Below are 18,407 nucleotides of genomic sequence, written 5' to 3'. Positions count from 1 at the left end.
TTTTAGGCCAAGTACATTTTTAGATTATTAATGGTTTAAGTGTATCAAACTTGATATAAGTTGTTTTCAATTTGAACGGTTTTTATTTATTGTCATTATCATTATCTGTATATATTCAAGAGAAGGTTTTTTTTATGTACTCTAGAAAACACTGACAATAAATAATGAGATATTTTCTAAGTATTGAAGATAAAAAGAATATAATCAGTAATATCATAGTTATTCAAAGAACTTATTTTCCATATCAACAAATATAGAATTTATTTTTTTATATGTTAAAGCAAACTTCATAGAAAAATTGAGATACATATATAAGTAATCATTGAATTTTAACTCAAATTTAATAAGATACATATATGTACCAATTAAAAAGAACAAATTGTATAACACAAAAAAGAAACACAAGTCTTAAATACATGTAACTCATGTTCAATCTTACACCAAACTTCAATACATATATGTAATAACTGATCTACTCAAATTTAGTAACGTACATGTAGTATACCAATACAAAAAACAAATATTAAAGAGAGATAAACCTAAATTATATCATCCGGTTACATACATGTGAAGATACGTATATGTAACATGTGTTTTTAACCAATCTTCATATGCAAAGCCAGATCGTTGAAAATAACCTTATAACCAATAAAAGAAATATTAAGAAGAAATATACAAATTTTTTAAGAGTTTGAATACTTACCAGACCTCACTTCAATGGCTCGTTGCCATTGATTGATTAGATCTGCAGCCAGCTCAGCTCATCTTGTGTTATATTAACACGCGCTTCCGATAACGCACGCGTGCTTGCTTATCACATATATATTTTTTTTCTCGTCTTTGAGTTCGGTTGAAGTCATCGCGAGTTCTGCATTAGTAGCTTGTTGTACAAATTTCATTTTCAGGTAAAAGATATACAAATTACATTTAGCTTCTTGGTACAGCTTTCATTTTCAAGAAAAAAATATACGAATTTAATTTTCAGGTAAAAATACATTTAGCTTTATACAAATTACAGTTAGGTTGTTGTACAAATTTCAATTTCTTGTAAAAAATATACAAATTTCATTTTCAGGTAAAATATATACAAATTTCATTTAGCTTGTTGGTACAAATTTCATTTTCAAGGGAAAATATACAAATTTCATTTTCAAGTAAAAAATATACAAATTTCATTTCCAAGTAAAAAATATACAAGTTTCATTTTCAGGTAAAATATTTACAAATTACATTTAGCTTGTTAGCTTTATACAAATTGCATTTAGGTGGTTGTACAAATTTCATTTTCTGGTAAAGAATACACAAATTACATTTAGCTTGTTGGTACAAATTTCATTTTAAAGGAAAAAAATATACAAATTTCATTTTCAGGTAAAAAAATATACAAATTGCATTAATCTTGTTGGTACAAATTTCATTGTGATGTAAAAAATATACAAATTTCATTTTCAGGTAAAACTATGGTGTACTCGGTGCCGGAGGAGTTGATGGAGCACGTTTTCTCGTTCATAACGTCCGATAAGGATCGAAACGCTGTTTCGTTAGTGTGTATGTCATGGTACAAGATGGAAAGATGCTGCAGGAGGAAGGTGTTCATTGGAAACTGTTATGCAGTGAGTCCTGATATCTTGATCAAGAGGTTTCCGGATATTAGGTCGGTTGAGTTGAAAGGCAAACCACATTTTGCGGATTTTAATCTGGTGCCCGAGGAGTGGGGCGGATACGCGTGGTCGTGGATTGATGCAATGGCCAAGGCGTATCCTTTGTTGGAGGAGATTAAGTTTAAGCGGATGGTCGTTGTGGATGAGAGCTTGGAGACTATCTCTACTAGTTTTAAGAACTTGAAGGTTTTGGTTTTGTCGTTGTGTGAGGGGTTTGGTACTAATGGACTTTCCGCCATTGCGGCTAATTGCAGGTCAGTTCTCATGATCATACATTTTGAATTGACGTATTTTCGTTAGTTGTAGGGGTGTGCAGTGTTCGGTTTGGGTCGGTTTTAGGCTAAAACAGAACCAAAAACCAGAGCTTTGGTTTCGGTTTTGTAATTTAAGCTTGAAAATTTTTTCGGCCTAATTTGTTTAGTTTGTGTGGTCATGTTAACTAGTTGAATGTAGTGTAGTTCGTGATCGGTTTACCATTAAAACCTGGTTGATTTAGTTTATTTATTAAGCTTGTTTTGGATGGTTGGTTCGGTTTCAATGTTTTTGAACATTACCTATATTTGGATTCATGCGTTCTTATAATTCGAGTTGCAATGCAGGAACTTGAGAGAATTGGACTTGAGGGAAAGCGATGTGATGGAGTAGAGTGGCCATTGGCTAAGCCACTTTCCCGACGCGTTAACCTCACTTGAGTCTCTTAACATGTCATGTTTGGATTTAGAGGTTAGCTTCTCGGCCCTCGAACGCCTGGTTGAAAGGTCACCCAACTTAAAGACTATTCGACTCAACCGTAAGGTACCACTCGGCAAGCTTTCCACTCTACTGCACCGGGCCCCAAAACTTGTTGAGTTCGGTACAGGCGCCTACTCGTCAGGAATCCGGGCTGATGGATTTTCAGGTCTATCCAAGGCTTTCTCGGGCTGCAAAGAGCTTACCTGGCTGTCGGGGTTCTGGAATGTTGACCCGGCATATCTTCCAGCCATTTATTCAGTTTGTTCTCGGTTGACTTCATTGAACCTGAGTTGTGCCACTATTAGATGCCTGGATATTATCAAAGTCATCGGTCAATGCCCTAATTTGCAGCGTTTATGGGTATTGGATTACATTGAAGATATTGGGCTCAATGAAGTAGCTTCATCTTGTAAAAACTTGCGAGAACTGAGGGTATTTCCGTCCGAACCGTATGTCGGGGTTCCAAACGTTGCGTTAACCGAACAAGGCCTTGTTTCAGTTTCACAAGGGTGTCCCAAACTCCAATCTGTTCTTTACTTCTGTCACCAGATGTCAAATTCTGCATTAACCACCATTGCCAAAAACCGACCCAACCTAACCTGTTTTCGTCTTTGCATAATCGTGCCACGAACTCCCGATTACATAACCCATGAACCACTCGATACCGGCTTTGGCGCCATAGTCAAACACTGCAAAAACCTCACCCGCCTTTCGCCATCCGGTCTACTAACCGACCGTGTGTTTGAATACATCGGGGCCCACGCAAAGAAACTCGAGATGTTGTCTGTAGCTTTTGCTGGTAACAGTGATTTAGGGTTACATTATCTTTTATCCGGGTGCGGAAGTTTAAAGAAGTTGGAGATTAGAGACTGTCCATTCGGTGATGCGGCTTTGTTGGCCAATGCTGCCAAGCTGGCGACTATGCGATCCCTTTGGATGTCATCGTGTGCGGTTAGTATTGGGGCGTGCAGGATTTTAAGTCAGAGGATGCCTATGCTTAATGTTGAAGTTATTGACGAAAATAGAGTTTTGGATCCGCGCTTAGACGGCTGTCTTGTTGAAAAGCTTTATGTTTATCGCACTGTTGCAGGCCCGAGATCTGACATGCCCGATTATATCTGGACTTTTGATCGAGGCGTTGCCAATCGAATTTGAGGTACACGCTTATTCGAGTTCTCTTAAACTTTATAAAATCTGTAATGTTGTCTTACCTGAATATAACCCAAATTGACCCGTTATCCATAAACGAGTCTAAATCGTCTCATGTGGCCAAATGAGCGGTCGGGTTGGACCGAACTTATAACCGAATTTTTGTTTTTTTTAAGTGATATTTAAATTTTAAAATTTGTGTTGTTTGAGTACTTTTATGACATGTTAAAAAGTATTGTGATTAAATTTGAAAAAATAATATTTTTATTTTTTTGTTGATTGTAGAGGTGATGATTAGCTGTGGTGCAGTCTAGAGAGCAAAAGATGCACGTCCCAAGTTCTTTTGAGGCACATTTTTCTTAGTGGTCACATTTTTCTTGGTACTTTTTAATATGCTTTTCTTGATCTATGGATATCACATGTCTGCACTTTTTAACATCGTTTGCCTGCATTCTCATAAACCCAACTCTTTTTCAGATTCAAACTTCCATAATTTGATTCCCTCCATTCTAGTACTATTAACTCTTAAATATGTTTATGTGTTTGATGCTTGTTTTTGTATGCATATTCCACACTCTGTAACCACATCACATAACAAATTAACAAGTGCTACAATAATAGTTCTTTCAATGATGAATAAAAAGGTGTTATATTAAGTTAGCTCGAGTTTGGCTCGGTTTGCACTCCGCATCCAAAATTCAAGCTTGGTTTGCGATAAAAGTTTTTACAACTGGTCTCGGCTCATTTATTATTTATACTTTTATTAATACATGAGTATTTTTCTATTAATTAATTACTTTTTATTATATAAAATTATTATCATGTGATACATATAGCAACTAAAGTTTATAGAAATTTAAAATTGTTACATTTCTTACAAAAGCAAAACAATTTTTTTGGAGCTTAGTTTGTGATAAAAGTTTTTAAGCGTGATCTTGGCTCATTTATTATTTATTTATTATATTTTATTTATACATATATATTTTTCTATTAATTAATTACTTTTTATCATAATTATATAAAATAATTATCATGTTATTATACTAACTAAAGTTTATAGAAATTTGAATTTGTTACATTTTTTACGAAAACGAAACAATTTTTTTTGAAGGTGTGTCGTCTTACATTAGAACAGTGCATCTAACTTAATTACAATCGTGTGTTTTAAGATTACACCGGTTCCTTGTCTCGTCTAACATTACAGCTGCGTGTCTAGACACTGCTTTTGTAATATGTTTTGCCTACGAAAAATAGCCCTCCAAGTACATGTTAAGCACGCCTTAATGATGCGTTCAGTGTACGCATATTACTGCACTTACTCCATGAGTCTAACCGAGGGCTCATTTCTTAAACGGGCTTAAAGCTAGGAATAAGCCCGTTTAGGCGTGACCTAGTTGGGGTTCTCAATGAACCGTCTCGAAGAACTCACAAGCGGTCCAACTCGTTACACACCTAGTCACAACTCACAACAGTAGATTTTTAACTCACTTCTAAACTTTTACAAAAGTGTGCAAAGTGTGGGAATCTCCTTGAGACAAATAGTGTAAAATTTGTGGTACAACAACTCTTTTTAGTTGTTAGATTCATCTCAGGTACAAGCATATGATGCATGCATGATTATCTCATGTACAAACAAACAATGCACACCATTATTTTCATCTTGGATTCACTCAAAGTGGTTGCAGAAATGGTTACTTTACACACAGACATACACACAGTGGGCCTATAATATTATCATAAAATTCCAAGGTGTTACTTCCATTATGTCCACAATTTCTACCACATCTAGCATGCCTTTGGAAACCAGACAAGCCATGTAAATTCAATCTGCTTTTCTTTTTAAGGACCACCTTAGATGTATACGCATACGATTACACATTTGGTTTTCAAGCGCTGCAGTCTAGGAACTGCTTACGGTCCATTTCGGTCGGTCTTGAGACAATTTTTATCATTTTTTAAAGTCATTAGTTTGTAATTTATAGGTGACAATCATGACTCGTCCTTCATAGAAAGTTATTATAAGACTTGTTAATTTAAAAAGTCCAAATGGTTTATATTAAAACCATCCATGACTACTGTTTGTCTCAACTACCGAGTTGCTTATGTGTAAGCGTCTCGATCAAATTCAAATTAGAAAAATTAAACTTACAAATCAAAGCATCCTAAGTTACACTTGTTTATGGTTTAGCAGTGTTGTAAAATCGCTAGTCGCTAGTCGGGCGGTGGGGTGGGGACTAGCAACTAATCGGGATTAATCGGATCGGACTTTAATGTATATTTTTTAGTTTTATATAGCACGCACACATTTTAAATGCAATTTTTCAGTTTTATACATACGAAAACATATTTTGGCCGGAAATTGGCTGGAATCTCGCTAGAAACCGCTGGTTTTTGCTGGAAACCATTGATTTTGGTCGGAATCTCGCCGGAAAGCGCTGATTTTGGTCGGAAACTCGCAGGAAGTCGCCGATTTTGACCATTGACCGATTAATTGGTTGACTAGCCCAAAATTAATCAATGAAGTGGGGACTAGCAATTAATCAGAGACTAATCGGTGCCTAGTTAGGATTTTTGCAAACACTTTGGTTTAGACAATTTTGGTCCTGGAAATGATTTACCTAAATTTAAAGTTGTAAACTTTTTCTTGAGTCAAGATTCCAAAAAAAAAAGAACACATAGCAATGCACAACCTTAGCTGTTTAATGTACAAGTGTGCAGTAAAGAATTTAAACTAGTAAATTAAAAGCACTTTTTTGGTTGATACATAGTACTTTTATGAATTTATGATTATCTTCATCATCATTCATATTCCCTTTGGTACTTCAACACCCCCTCATCATTTCCATCTTACCCATAATTATTATGATTTCAACTTGTCATATGGTTAGATACATATGTTATATATATGTATATACACACACACAACACCACTACTACTGTTACTAAATGCTGCCTTTATTTGCATTGCTACTGGTCATTGTTTAACTTAATTTCGGTATCAAATTCGATGTTTCATATTCCTTAATTGCGGGTTGTTTGAATCATTAAAATATTTATGTTCGTGTATTTACTTACGTGCATTAACTAAATAAAGCCTAACAAACTATGGCCAAATAATAACGTGTACCTTTTGTGTCAGGTTACGGTTTTAACATGTTTTCTGTCACGTTTTGTGCAAAACTATTGGCGCGCTACCATACCTGTGAGAGCGTCTTGTTGAATTAGTCGAAAGGGTAGAGAGTTATCCAACTCTTTAAACACTTAGCTGATTTTAATATTGATTCTATATCTTGAAATTATATATTAATAGTATATATTGTTACATGATATCATTGTAAAACAGTAAAAGTATAAAGTTATTGTATGAGAAATAAATCAATAATGATTTTAGCCTTGTCACACTTTATGCACATGTGTAATGGGATGACTAACTAATCTCAAAACAATTTATTTTTATTGCACTTATTACTTGTTAATGGTTATGATAAACCTTTAAAGCCCTAAAGAAGATCATCAACTTTTGTTGCATTCATTTTATCCATGTTGATTAAATCTAAAAACATGTCTTTATTAGTGACGAAAAAATGACCAAATTCTGTTAAGCTGAGCCATTTAACAGAAAAAAACGGGCCAGATTAGTCAAACCGGATCATGTGAGACGAAACAAAGTGCAAAGATGATAGATATTTGCATCGGTTAATTTTGTCCAAGAAGAGAGGGGGTCGTGCTAGTAGACGTTTAATGGCTACATCAACACCCCTACATCAAATCATCATCTTTTAACATTGAAGTTTTGATAACAAATTAACAATGCAAGAAATCAAAACCATTTTAAATTCTATATCATTGGAGCTAATATATCCAGGAACACTACATTGCACTAATAACATGCTAATGATAAATTTATTTCATAATCTACTTTTAAGATACATGAAATATAAAAAAAAATTATTTAAAAACTTATCATACCCATCATAAGTTATGCACAACACAAATATACACCACACTTTTTTGGGGAACTTACTTTTAAATTGACTAAAACTAAATTGTGAATGCCAACAATTTGCAAACTACTTGATGAGCACAAAGTTTAAGAATCATATCATACATATATAAAGTTTAGGGTTGTAAAAATAATTACTTTTGAGGGATAAAAAGAGTAAAAGACATTTACCCTACGTAATATCCCTTTATCTATCACACCATTCACACGACACATTAAATCTTGTCTTCCTTTGGTACATAATAGTTTTGAAACGTTTAAAACAATAAAAACGATATATACCTTAAATGCGCCTTCATCCGTTTTTATATATCGGGAAGACATTGACTTTTACTTGCTCTAAGACTTCTATAATCCTAAACATTGTCATTTAACATCATAAACTAATATATAAAAAAATGCATATATTGTGCAAATAACATAGAATGGTTATCATGCCCTGTCCTTAACAAGGACTCAAGGAGACGGAAAAATAGCGAAAAACACTATTGGTCGGTAGTTTGTGGCCGTAACCCTTATGAATCTATGGAAGGAGTGAAGAACGAAAACAATTATCTATATGATCAATAAGTGAGACATAATAATCTAATATTTCTCTCACGCATCAGTTCATAATATTTATAAGCTACGCGTTATTACTCATTAGTAAATAAATACAGATTAAAGTATGTATATATTTAAAAACCGAAAATAACAATAACAAAAAAAAAAGATATAGTTATAGGCGTATGCATCCATCTTTGATTTCCAAAACTTCATACAAAGTTATGAGCCACATTCAGTTGTGAAGTGGGTTCGGTCCACATGGGACGAGCCGACGTGACACAACGTGAGTTAGCTGAGTTTCACCATTTGTGAGCTTTGGGTTGACGTTAAAATAACGTTTGAATGTTGAAATAAAATTGGCTCGTATTTTTTCTTCATGACTATCCGGCCGGCCAACAATGTTTCTGCAACTAGACTCGTGGACCGATGCCAAAAGCAGGATCGCGAGCACGAGCAAGAAAGAAATTTGAATCTTCATATTAATTATTATTAGATAAGAATATAAAGAATAAGAATGCTAAGATCTTTGAAATGGAATGTGGTTCAGGTGATTGAACAAGTTTATTTATAGATAAATTTTGATTGTCAACCATTAAAAGTAATTAAAATAGAATACTAAGAATAATATAGGTGACAACAACTCAAATAAGGACGGCCATCAAACAAAATTATATAGAAACTAAACCCTAATCATGATCCCGCATTCTAACCGAGAATGATCTTTTATAGACGAAAACCAACAGTAACCGAATGATTCCATTATTCAAAACCGATAAATCAAACATGAAGTATAACTGAAGTTCGTTTAAAAGGTAGAACCGACACAAACCTATCCAGGCACACAATTAGAGAAATGTGTTATTGTTGAAAGTTAATCTTAAAATGAGTTAAAAGAAAGTTGAAGGGGTTAAAGTGACAAGTTTAGTTTAATCAATTAGAATTTATTCGTTTAATTAATAAGTTGAAAGTTTCGATATATCTATTTAGTTTTTGAATTTTTTGTAAGTTGATATATTTTGTTGTATGTGTAGAAGTTAAAAGTTTGAGTTCGAGTGTGCTAAGTTTTTGTTTACTTTGAGTATGATCAGTACGGTTTATTTTAGTATAAATAGATGATTTAGGGATAACTATAGGCTCTGATGCATGGAAACGCCAATTAGGGTTGAGTTCCCGTCCTAGGGATGGTCTGGGGACGGAAACGCCGCCAAAACGCGTCGGAAACGTTTCCTAAACGAATCTGGTTAACGGGGATGAGTCCAAAACGTTTACAGGCCTTTGGGGACGTTTCCGGCGACCATGCAGTGAATTTTGACGGTAAATTCCGACGGCGGAGCAACTGTTTATGCCAAATTTCACAGGAAGAAGAAGGTGAGAAGACGATTGCGGCTGTAACTTGTGAAATAGAATAGCGGCTTTTGATTTAAACAAGTTTAGTTTTTTTAACATTTAACCCCTTTATCTTTCACTTGTTTGCATCTAGTCCCTAAAACTTTTTAAACTTTTACATAGAATTGTTTGATCTCCACTTTATTCTCTCTAGGCTTCTGTATTTTATTTGTAACCCTAATTTTAAGTAACGTATTCAATTCTTAAACAATATATATCTATTTTGGAACATGTTTAATATATTTGTATTTTTTTACATTTTTATTGTCGTACCCATATCTTGGATTTTTGATTTTTTCCGTTTCTCGTACCCGCAAGTCCCCGTATCCTGGTCCCATACCCGCTCCCGTGCTTCTTAGATTATAGGTGTGCCAAGAATTACATAAACAGAAAGAGTCGATCTTGGTTGAGACTGAATTTCACGCTCGCATTCTCTTAGGCCTAATTGCCAACGGTTATAATTATTTAAGAACGTTTTCTAAGCTTATAAGTTAATGGTTTTCTAAGCTTATAAGTTAATGACTGTGATGAATATGACATCCGATATTGATGGATTTGGCAAAAACTATATAACTTGAAATAAAACCATAAATCTATATTTATATTCATTCTTTGTTTCTGTTTCTTATCTTAATCCACATCAATAAATTGATGAGATCACAAAATCGATTTTATTAACATCATATAAATAGAAAATGCTAGATGATTTTATAAGGTTGACATTGTACATTATATTTTTATGTGTGACTTAATTTCATCGTTGACATTTATCCAAAAACTCATTATTAATCCAATAAAATCCTGATTCATGGCATGAGCCAATGTCTTATGAAGTTGACTTTGTAAATGGATTACGAGATCAACGTTGGTATAGTACAATCATGGAAATACACGAAGGTCAATTATATGATTTTAAAAACATTAAAGCTACTTCAACTAAGCTTATTCACATTCTAACCTAAACTTATTCATATAAAAAGAATATTTATTTTGCACGCTTGATATCGATATCAAGGCTAGCCTATAGTAAGAGCATCTCCAACTAAGGATGAGATTGTATCATACGCATACTCGTATTAGTATCAAAAATACCCATTTAAAAAATTAATAGAACCGAGTACCAAGTACTGTACCAAATTTATTGGTTCGGGCATGGGTACCGGTCTGGGTATTTCATTAAGGTACTCGCTTTGGTACCGCTTTATTTATTTATCTATTTTTAAAATCTCCAATGATCTTGGTATTGGTACGAGTAGCAAATAAACCGAATCGATACACGTACCAGTGTGGATGGGTAACAAATTGGCTAAATTAGTATCGGTAATGGTTTTACAATATGATCAATAATTGGTTGAACCTTTTTTTGGACTTAAATATGAAAGTTCTTAATAAAATATATGCATATTCCAAACGACCGAACAAGTACAAAATAAATACCCGTATGCACCTAAATCTTAAAACCTTGGTACACCCGTACAGATATGCTAAATCGGTACGGATACGAATAATCCCCTAACAGTCCAACACTACTCCACAAACCTCCACAAACAGTTGGACTAAAGTCCTAAACCTTAACCTAAATTTTGGTTGTATATTGGATTTTCATTTTGCATTTGGGCTTTACAAGTATAGGCCGAAAAAACTGACTCCTATATAATGAATTGGGCTTTTAACTTTTAGCCTAGTTTTTGTTTCAACAACTTACTAATAAATTATCATAAACTTTTGGGCCGAAATTTAGTTAAAAGCATAAATTCAACAACAAAATTTAGTTAGCTTAAAGTATAAACACGTAGACTCAACGTTTAACGCGCTTCGGTTCAATTTTAGTGTGGTTCCGAAACCCATTAACCGGTTAGCGGTCAACAGTCAAATAACAGGTTAGATCGGTTAATCAGGTTGGATACCAACCGGTTTTGAAACAAGAAACCCCTATCCGGTATAACCGGTTTTAGATATAACCGAACCGGTTAGCAGGTAAATAACCGGAAAAAAATATAACCAAATAACCGGTTTTTTAGCCGGTTTCGGAGATCAATAATATAGATCGGTGGTTAGAAACGGGTATAAATCGGTTAGTTGTGGACGGGTACTGACCGATAAAGATTTCGGGATGGAACCGGTTAGAAACCGGTTAACCGGGTTGGTTTTGCACCTCTATTTCAGTGATCATGTGCCATTTAGTTCTGTTTGGTTTTAAAACTAGTTGCATGACCGTAATGCCTTTTAAAAAAAAAAAAAAAATGGTACATGACCGTAATTTTCGGCTAAAGAAAAACAAAACCAACGGTGGTTCATGATCTGCTATTTTAGTTTCGGTTATGTTAATAGGTTATTTTCACATCCTGAGACAAGAATCGAGTATAAAAACATATCAAATCAGTTTAACCTGACAGTCTTTATACTAATAAATATAAATTAAAAACAAAATACAGCCTTATACGACGAGCTCTACATAAATAAAGCTAATACTTTTATTAAAAATAAAGAAAAAATCAATTATAAATACATATTTATTTTCTTGCTAGAATTAAAATGTTATTAAACATAAAAAGATAAGTATAAACAGCTATAAAGTACTATTTGGCCGAGATGAGCATTTTATATCAAATAGCCGGTGTTGTAAAAATCGCCCGGTCGGTAGTCGAGTGATGGGGTGGGAACTAGCGATTAATCGGACTTTAATGTATAGTTTTCAGTTTATATATACGCTCACACATTTTTATATGTAATTTTCAGTTTTATGCATACACAAACATAATTTGGCCGGAAATTGGCTAGAATCTCGTTGGAAATCGATGGTTTTTGCTGGAATCTCGCCAGAACCGCTGATTTTGGTCGGAATCTCGCCAGATACTGTCGTTTTTGGGCGGACTTGACCGTTGACCGATTAATTAGCCGACTAGCCCAAAATTAATCAGTAAAGTGGGGAATAGCGATTAATCGACGACTTGTCGGTATTATTGCAACACTGCAAATACCGATAGGTTTGATAAAGTACTTGGGACCCTATTTTTCAAAAATTCTTTCGTTACGCATATAGTCGGATATTGACCGGGCTTTCGGGCTTTGACCAGGTAAAGATGGAACCACTTCCGGTAGCCCAATTTCAGGTCATACTCGCGAGTCAAATAGAGGTATAAACCGTAAGATAAATGCACCGTTTCAAGAGTTATCATTTCATTTCTAGACAATTCTATATATCTTCCCTCCTTTTTCTTTCATTTCATTTCACCAACAATCAATTAATAATTCCGTCTTCTTCTTCTCTCTGAGTGCCAACAATTAATCAATTAATTGAGAGGCAATTAGCAATAATAATAATAATAATAATAATAATATAATGGTGGCAGTGGTGAATACATATCCACTGTCCAGCTACACCTTCGGCACCAAGGAGCCTAAGCTCGAGAAGGATACCTCCGTTGCCGATCGCCTCGCTCGTATGAAACTCAAGTCCGTTTTACTCCTTTTCATATTAGTTAATCAGCGATCAAAAAACCGTAGCTCGAAACGGCATTCGTTAGCGGTTTTTAAAACGAATGAAGTTTCGAGCTACGGTTTTTGACCTAGAAAATATGTTTGGCAGTATATATATATATATTTAGCCTACTGCCAAACATATAGCTAGGGCTGTAAACGAGCCGAGCTCACGATTTGACTTGCCAGAGCTCGGCTTGTTTCAAGCTCTTTTAGTATATTCGTTTGTTAAGGAAATATTGTGTTGATGAAAGGTTCACGAACACTTACTGAACGTGATTTTATGTTCGTGTTTGATCATTAAGGAATTAAGGAAATGAATGTGTTCACGAACGCAAATGGACACAAATAAATTCGCGGAGCCTACAGATGAATAAAAGTGTTTGGATAAAATAAATAAATATACAAAAAACTTTTATGAACAACAAATAAAAACAACGTTCACGAACACAAATGAACAAAGGCTCTGTTCATGTTTGTTTGTTTAACTAATTGAATGAAATTTCTTGATCGTGTTCGTTCATTTATTAAACGAACGGACATAAATGAACTTCTTGCCAACGGTTCGCTGAATGTTTGGTTCGTTTACAGCGCTAATAGCTCGTGCTCGGCTCGTGAGTTGTTTTTTTGAAGCCTGGGCTGGACTCGTTCATAATCTGTTAATTAGTTTATATACGTTATTAGTTATTTTGAGAAAATTCTTAAGCGAGCCTAAGCTAGAGTCGAGATCGTGTAGTACCTAAAACGAGCCAAAGCTCAGCTCCAACTTGACTGTGCAGTGCAAAATTAATACAGAAGGCTCGAGCTACGGTTTGATAACCGAACAGGATTTATTTGAGGCTCGGCACGATTCGAACATTTTATCGATTCGAGCTCGAGTTTCTGGCAACCGGCTCGGCTCTTTCGCACCCCTATTTTAGAGGCGGACCCTAAATTATGAAATTGTATGAATATGCTGTTATACAAGCTAGCATTAATTTAGGAGTGTTTGGGATTTATGCTTGATCTGCTTTATTGCGTTTCGATACAACAAACAAGCATTTTTGAAGGTTGCTTATTAGAAAACGCAATAAGCAGATAAGTCGTTTTAGTAGACAATCCCAAACACTCCCTAAGTGAAAAATTACTAATTAAAAGTTAGTAATGTTTAAATTTTGATCATAAACTATTGCTAAATCAATATTTAATAATATGTAACTTTTCATACTACATAAATTCTCTCCAAATGGTCCCACTCCTGACAATTGCATAAATAAGAATAAGCAACAAGTTGGCAATTGAATAGTATTATTTTTGTTATTATCCTTTGTGTATGGGATCACTTATTAGATATATTTTGTTATTTGATTTGTGTTGCAGCTATATGAAGGAAGGCATGAGAACCAGTGTTGAAGGAATTTTGCTGGTCTTTCTATCTTTTTCTTTAATTCAGAGTGCATTGTTTGTTATATTAATATATACTGTAGAGATGGTTTATATTTGTTGCTTTGCTAGTATGCTGTCTTTGAAGCATGTATATATGTATGACCAATTTGACTTGTGTACATGTTGCCAAATTTTCATGGCCAAAGTTAATATATCATAAACATTGAAAAAGATTCATATAGTATGTATTTGATTGTTCATGCATGAATGCCTTTTGATTCAACAGGTGCAGGAGCATAATCATCCACATATACTGCTTTTGCAAATTGGGAACACGTTCTGTAAACTTCCCGGTGGTCGTCTTAAGCCAGGAGAAAATGGTAATATTATATAATTCTGTGACCGTTTTTTTGTTACAGTATTGTTGTTCTGCGTATTAAAATATGTGTCTCTTTTGTAAATCTGCAGAAATTGAGGGGTTAAAAAGGAAACTATCTAGCAAACTTGCAGCTAGTACTACTGGAATTCAGCCCGATTGGCAGGCATTATTCTCATATTATTCTTCAGCATGATCGTATTCGAAGTTTAATATTTCATGATTTTCAAAATGGTATCCCTTTTTCTCACCTTGTAATGATATGCAATTGCAGATAGGAGAGTGTGTTGCCATATGGTGGAGGCCTAATTTTGAGACAATAATGTACCCGTACTGCCCTCCACATATAACCAAACCAAAGGTAAAAACGCATCAATGCATCGTCAATATTCTTTTTATCGCTTTTTAAGTTCATATTATCTCTCGGTTTTAGTCACAATATTACCGGTCTGGTTAATTATGCAGGAGTGTAAGAAACTTTTCGTTGTTCACTTGTCGGAAAGAGAGTACTTTGCAGTGCCAAAAAACCTGAAACTTCTTGCTGTTCCATTGTTTGAGCTTTATGACAATGTTCAGGTATGGCGCACAAAAAATATTTTTTCTCAAAATTACTAAAAAACAAGCTGCGACAACTGAAATCGTTTGAACCTTTGAAAGTTGCACTCGTATAAAGAACTTGAGAATCGAGTTGTCCTAGGTTCAGACCTATTATTATGCTTTGGGTTGGTTTAATGTTAATGTTATTGTTTGTACTCTTGGATGCAGCGATACGGGCCTGTCATATCTACCATTCCACAGCAGCTGTCTAGATTTCAGTTCAACATGATCCGTGCATAAACTTCATGAGTTTATTTTGTCCCAAAGAAGGAAACTATGATATTATGGCTTGAACGATGATTAAAGCGGGTGTTTTAGTAGTTTAAGGTTTCATGTCTGTAAGAAGTTGGTTATTGGATTTTTTTCCTTACAAATTAGTAGAGTTGGATTTGTTTGAGCATCAGACATCATGACACTTTAGAATATGAAGTGTAGAAGATTGGTATATTTGCTGGGATGGTATATTGTCATTGCTAATGCTTTATGCTTTTATTTGGGATGTGCCCTCAATTTTAAGACATTTTCTTTAAACCAATTTTGTTTCTCACCATGTAGAGTCATTTCTTTGACACCATTTTCTCCCTATGAGTACAGAATTTGTAGATTTATCATAAGAAACTTGTTATGAATATGTAGTTATTTAAATTGTAAGTATAAACTGTTTAGTTTATTATTAGAAGGGAAGGTCATCTCATCCCAATTAGATTTTCACTATTGCATCCCAATCCATCTTTCAAACCCCATCAGTCTTTCATCATTTTAAATAATTTAAATAATAATAATAATAATAAGTGTACCCTTACTCGCCATTGGGATGTTCGGTGAGTAAAAGCCGGGATGTTGGTGAGTAGAAGCCGATCGAGGTGCGATTTGTTCGGTCCCGTGAAGGCCCAAAGCCCCGTGAAGGTCAGGGTGGTGCTCTCGGCGTCCTGAAGCCAAGCTGAGGCCCTCCCAAGACCAATCCGTGCACCCTTGTTATTAGGCTAAGGGGTATACACCCCTTAACACCATTCCTCTCATTGGTCATTCCCCTCACGTCACGCGTGAACCATTCTAGGGTGGGGCGGTGTTCAGCGGTGTCACGCGGATGACATGACAGCCACGTCGGACCAGTAGGCAACCCCTACCGGTGTATACCGGTTGGTCTTAGTAACAAATCTGTCCATGGTAAACTATTTTACAAGATTTTGTATTAAACCTTGATTTTATGATATTTTCAGAGTGCATGACTTTGTATACAACAAGGCAACTGATTATTTGACAACAATGGCTGGAACCTTCCAACAACCCAACCGATTTCATTTTTTCTCTATTTTTTCTTCTTTCCATTGGTTTGAAAGGTGCACTATAGTCTTTGATATTATGGGTTTTGTGTTCAACCTACGTGTAAATTAATAATATATATGATTATTGTGATTAGGGGTGAGCACGGCTCGGTTGGGTTTTTAAGTAAAACCGAAACCGAAAAGTCGGTTTTTCGAATATACAAACCGTTCGGTTTTTGGTTTTTCGGTTTTTTCGGTTTCGGTTCGGTTACAATCGGTTTTTTTTATGTGTGTAGACATTGCAAAAAAATTCCAAAATAATGAAAAATGCATATTAGATTCAAAACACAAAAATAGGCATTTGTTACATGGAACCAAACGAATACAAATTTGTAAGAGTATTAGAGTTTAGTATTCAATAAAGTTCATCAAAAAACACTTAAAGGTTTAGTTCCAATCTTCATTCTTCATCTTATTTATCTTCAAAGTTTACTCCCAATCTTCATCATCTTCATAAACTTCGTCACCATCAACGGTAGATCCTTCTGGTGTTTTGTTTCCGGTCATAACATCTAAAAAAACACATATAATTGTATTAATATTTAAGTAAAACACAAATCGGTTCGGTTTGGTTTTTTTCGGTTTTTTTAAAATGGAAAACCGAACCGAAACCGAAATTTGGTTTTTCAAAAAAACAAAAAATTATCCTTCGGTTAATGCTTCGGTTCGGTTTTTTCAGTTAATTCGGTTTTGGTTCGGTTAATTCGGTTTCCTGCTCATACCTAATTGTGATTAACACAATTGAATAATGCACACCTAAGAGAATTGACTAAGAAGACTTTGATGAATAAATTAGGTCAACTATCATGGCGTGATTAATTTGTTGATTACAAAACATAAACCGGCCCGTATAAAACTAATCTTATCTTTACTTTTTAAAACCTAATTAGTATTTTTTTTATAAGTAGTACACTAGACAACATTGACGACAATTGGAAAATTTGTTACACTTGCGATTTTTCAAAGCTTTATACACAAATAGTTATAAACCATATCATTGCAAGCCGCTTATACATGTTTGAAGATAGCAACAAACAACTAGTTAGTTGATGGTTTGATCTCTAGTTCGTTCTTTCTTCTTTTTTCCTTCAAACTATTTAACACTTTGAAGCTCGGTGCAATCCCGGAGAACAGTAGAACTACTACTCTAGTTGTACACTTGAAAACGGTGACATGGATGGGGAAAATCTACTTTAAAGGACTCGTGTTGAGCATAATTACATGAATTGTTAGCCAGCGTTAACTGTTTAGTGCGCTCATTTCTTCTAGCCAACAATGCTACAAGAAAATGTTGTTGATCGAAGACGTCCGTTTGAATCACTCCATGTTTATGTAATATTTGTATATGGTAATGTACAACTTCCCACAAAATAGAAAAAGAAAGGAATACAATTATTTATATTATTCATTTTAACCAAAAAAACACCAATTTACCAAAAAAAGAAAAAAATCAGGTGGGCTCGGCTGCTTGATACATAATGTAACAGATTAATGATGATGTTTACCAAAGCCTATAGATTTAATCATGATATTATGTCATTAGCTACCAAATCTCTTTCTTTAATCTCAATTATGCATGCATAGACCGCGACTTACATATATTTGTGTCATTTCTTCCTCAGTTGGTGAAGTAACATGTATACATGTAACTAATGCTGCAAACAGTAAAAAAAAGGTTTGCCAACTTACTATTTAATAAGCTTAAATCATTAGGAATATTATTATACACATCTTCCCTATATATATAAATATGTCGCCTGATATATAGTCATAGTGTTCATGCATTG

The 18,407-nt window shown here is 34.5% G+C and overlaps 1 protein-coding gene and 1 pseudogene across 2 annotated transcripts; both read left to right on the top strand.

The window, feature by feature from the left end:
* Window positions 1–1,357: 1,357 nt before the first annotated feature.
* On the top strand, window positions 1,358–3,961 carry LOC143571981 (protein TRANSPORT INHIBITOR RESPONSE 1 pseudogene; annotated as a pseudogene). Its single transcript, XR_013142190.1, has 3 exons — window positions 1,358–1,915; window positions 2,261–3,549; window positions 3,828–3,961. The product of XR_013142190.1 is annotated as a protein TRANSPORT INHIBITOR RESPONSE 1 pseudogene (transcript).
* Window positions 3,962–12,820: 8,859 nt separating this feature from the next.
* LOC143571980 (pre-mRNA cleavage factor Im 25 kDa subunit 2-like) lies at window positions 12,821–15,765 on the top strand. Its single transcript, XM_077057264.1, has 7 exons — window positions 12,821–12,933; window positions 14,317–14,362; window positions 14,609–14,702; window positions 14,791–14,864; window positions 14,973–15,059; window positions 15,164–15,274; window positions 15,464–15,765. Exons 1-7 carry the CDS (start codon window positions 12,821–12,823, stop codon window positions 15,533–15,535), a joined length of 597 nt encoding a protein of 198 aa, XP_076913379.1. The 3' UTR covers window positions 15,536–15,765.
* Window positions 15,766–18,407: the final 2,642 nt, after the last annotated feature.

The sequence above is a fragment of the Bidens hawaiensis genome, unplaced genomic scaffold (assembly GCF_021521415.1).
Source record: "Bidens hawaiensis isolate Kalapana, Puna unplaced genomic scaffold, B.hawaiensis_p1.1 tig00025659_1, whole genome shotgun sequence".
In the NCBI taxonomy this organism is placed as follows: domain Eukaryota; kingdom Viridiplantae; phylum Streptophyta; class Magnoliopsida; order Asterales; family Asteraceae; genus Bidens; species Bidens hawaiensis.
This window is presented reverse-complemented; position numbering and strand designations above follow the sequence as displayed.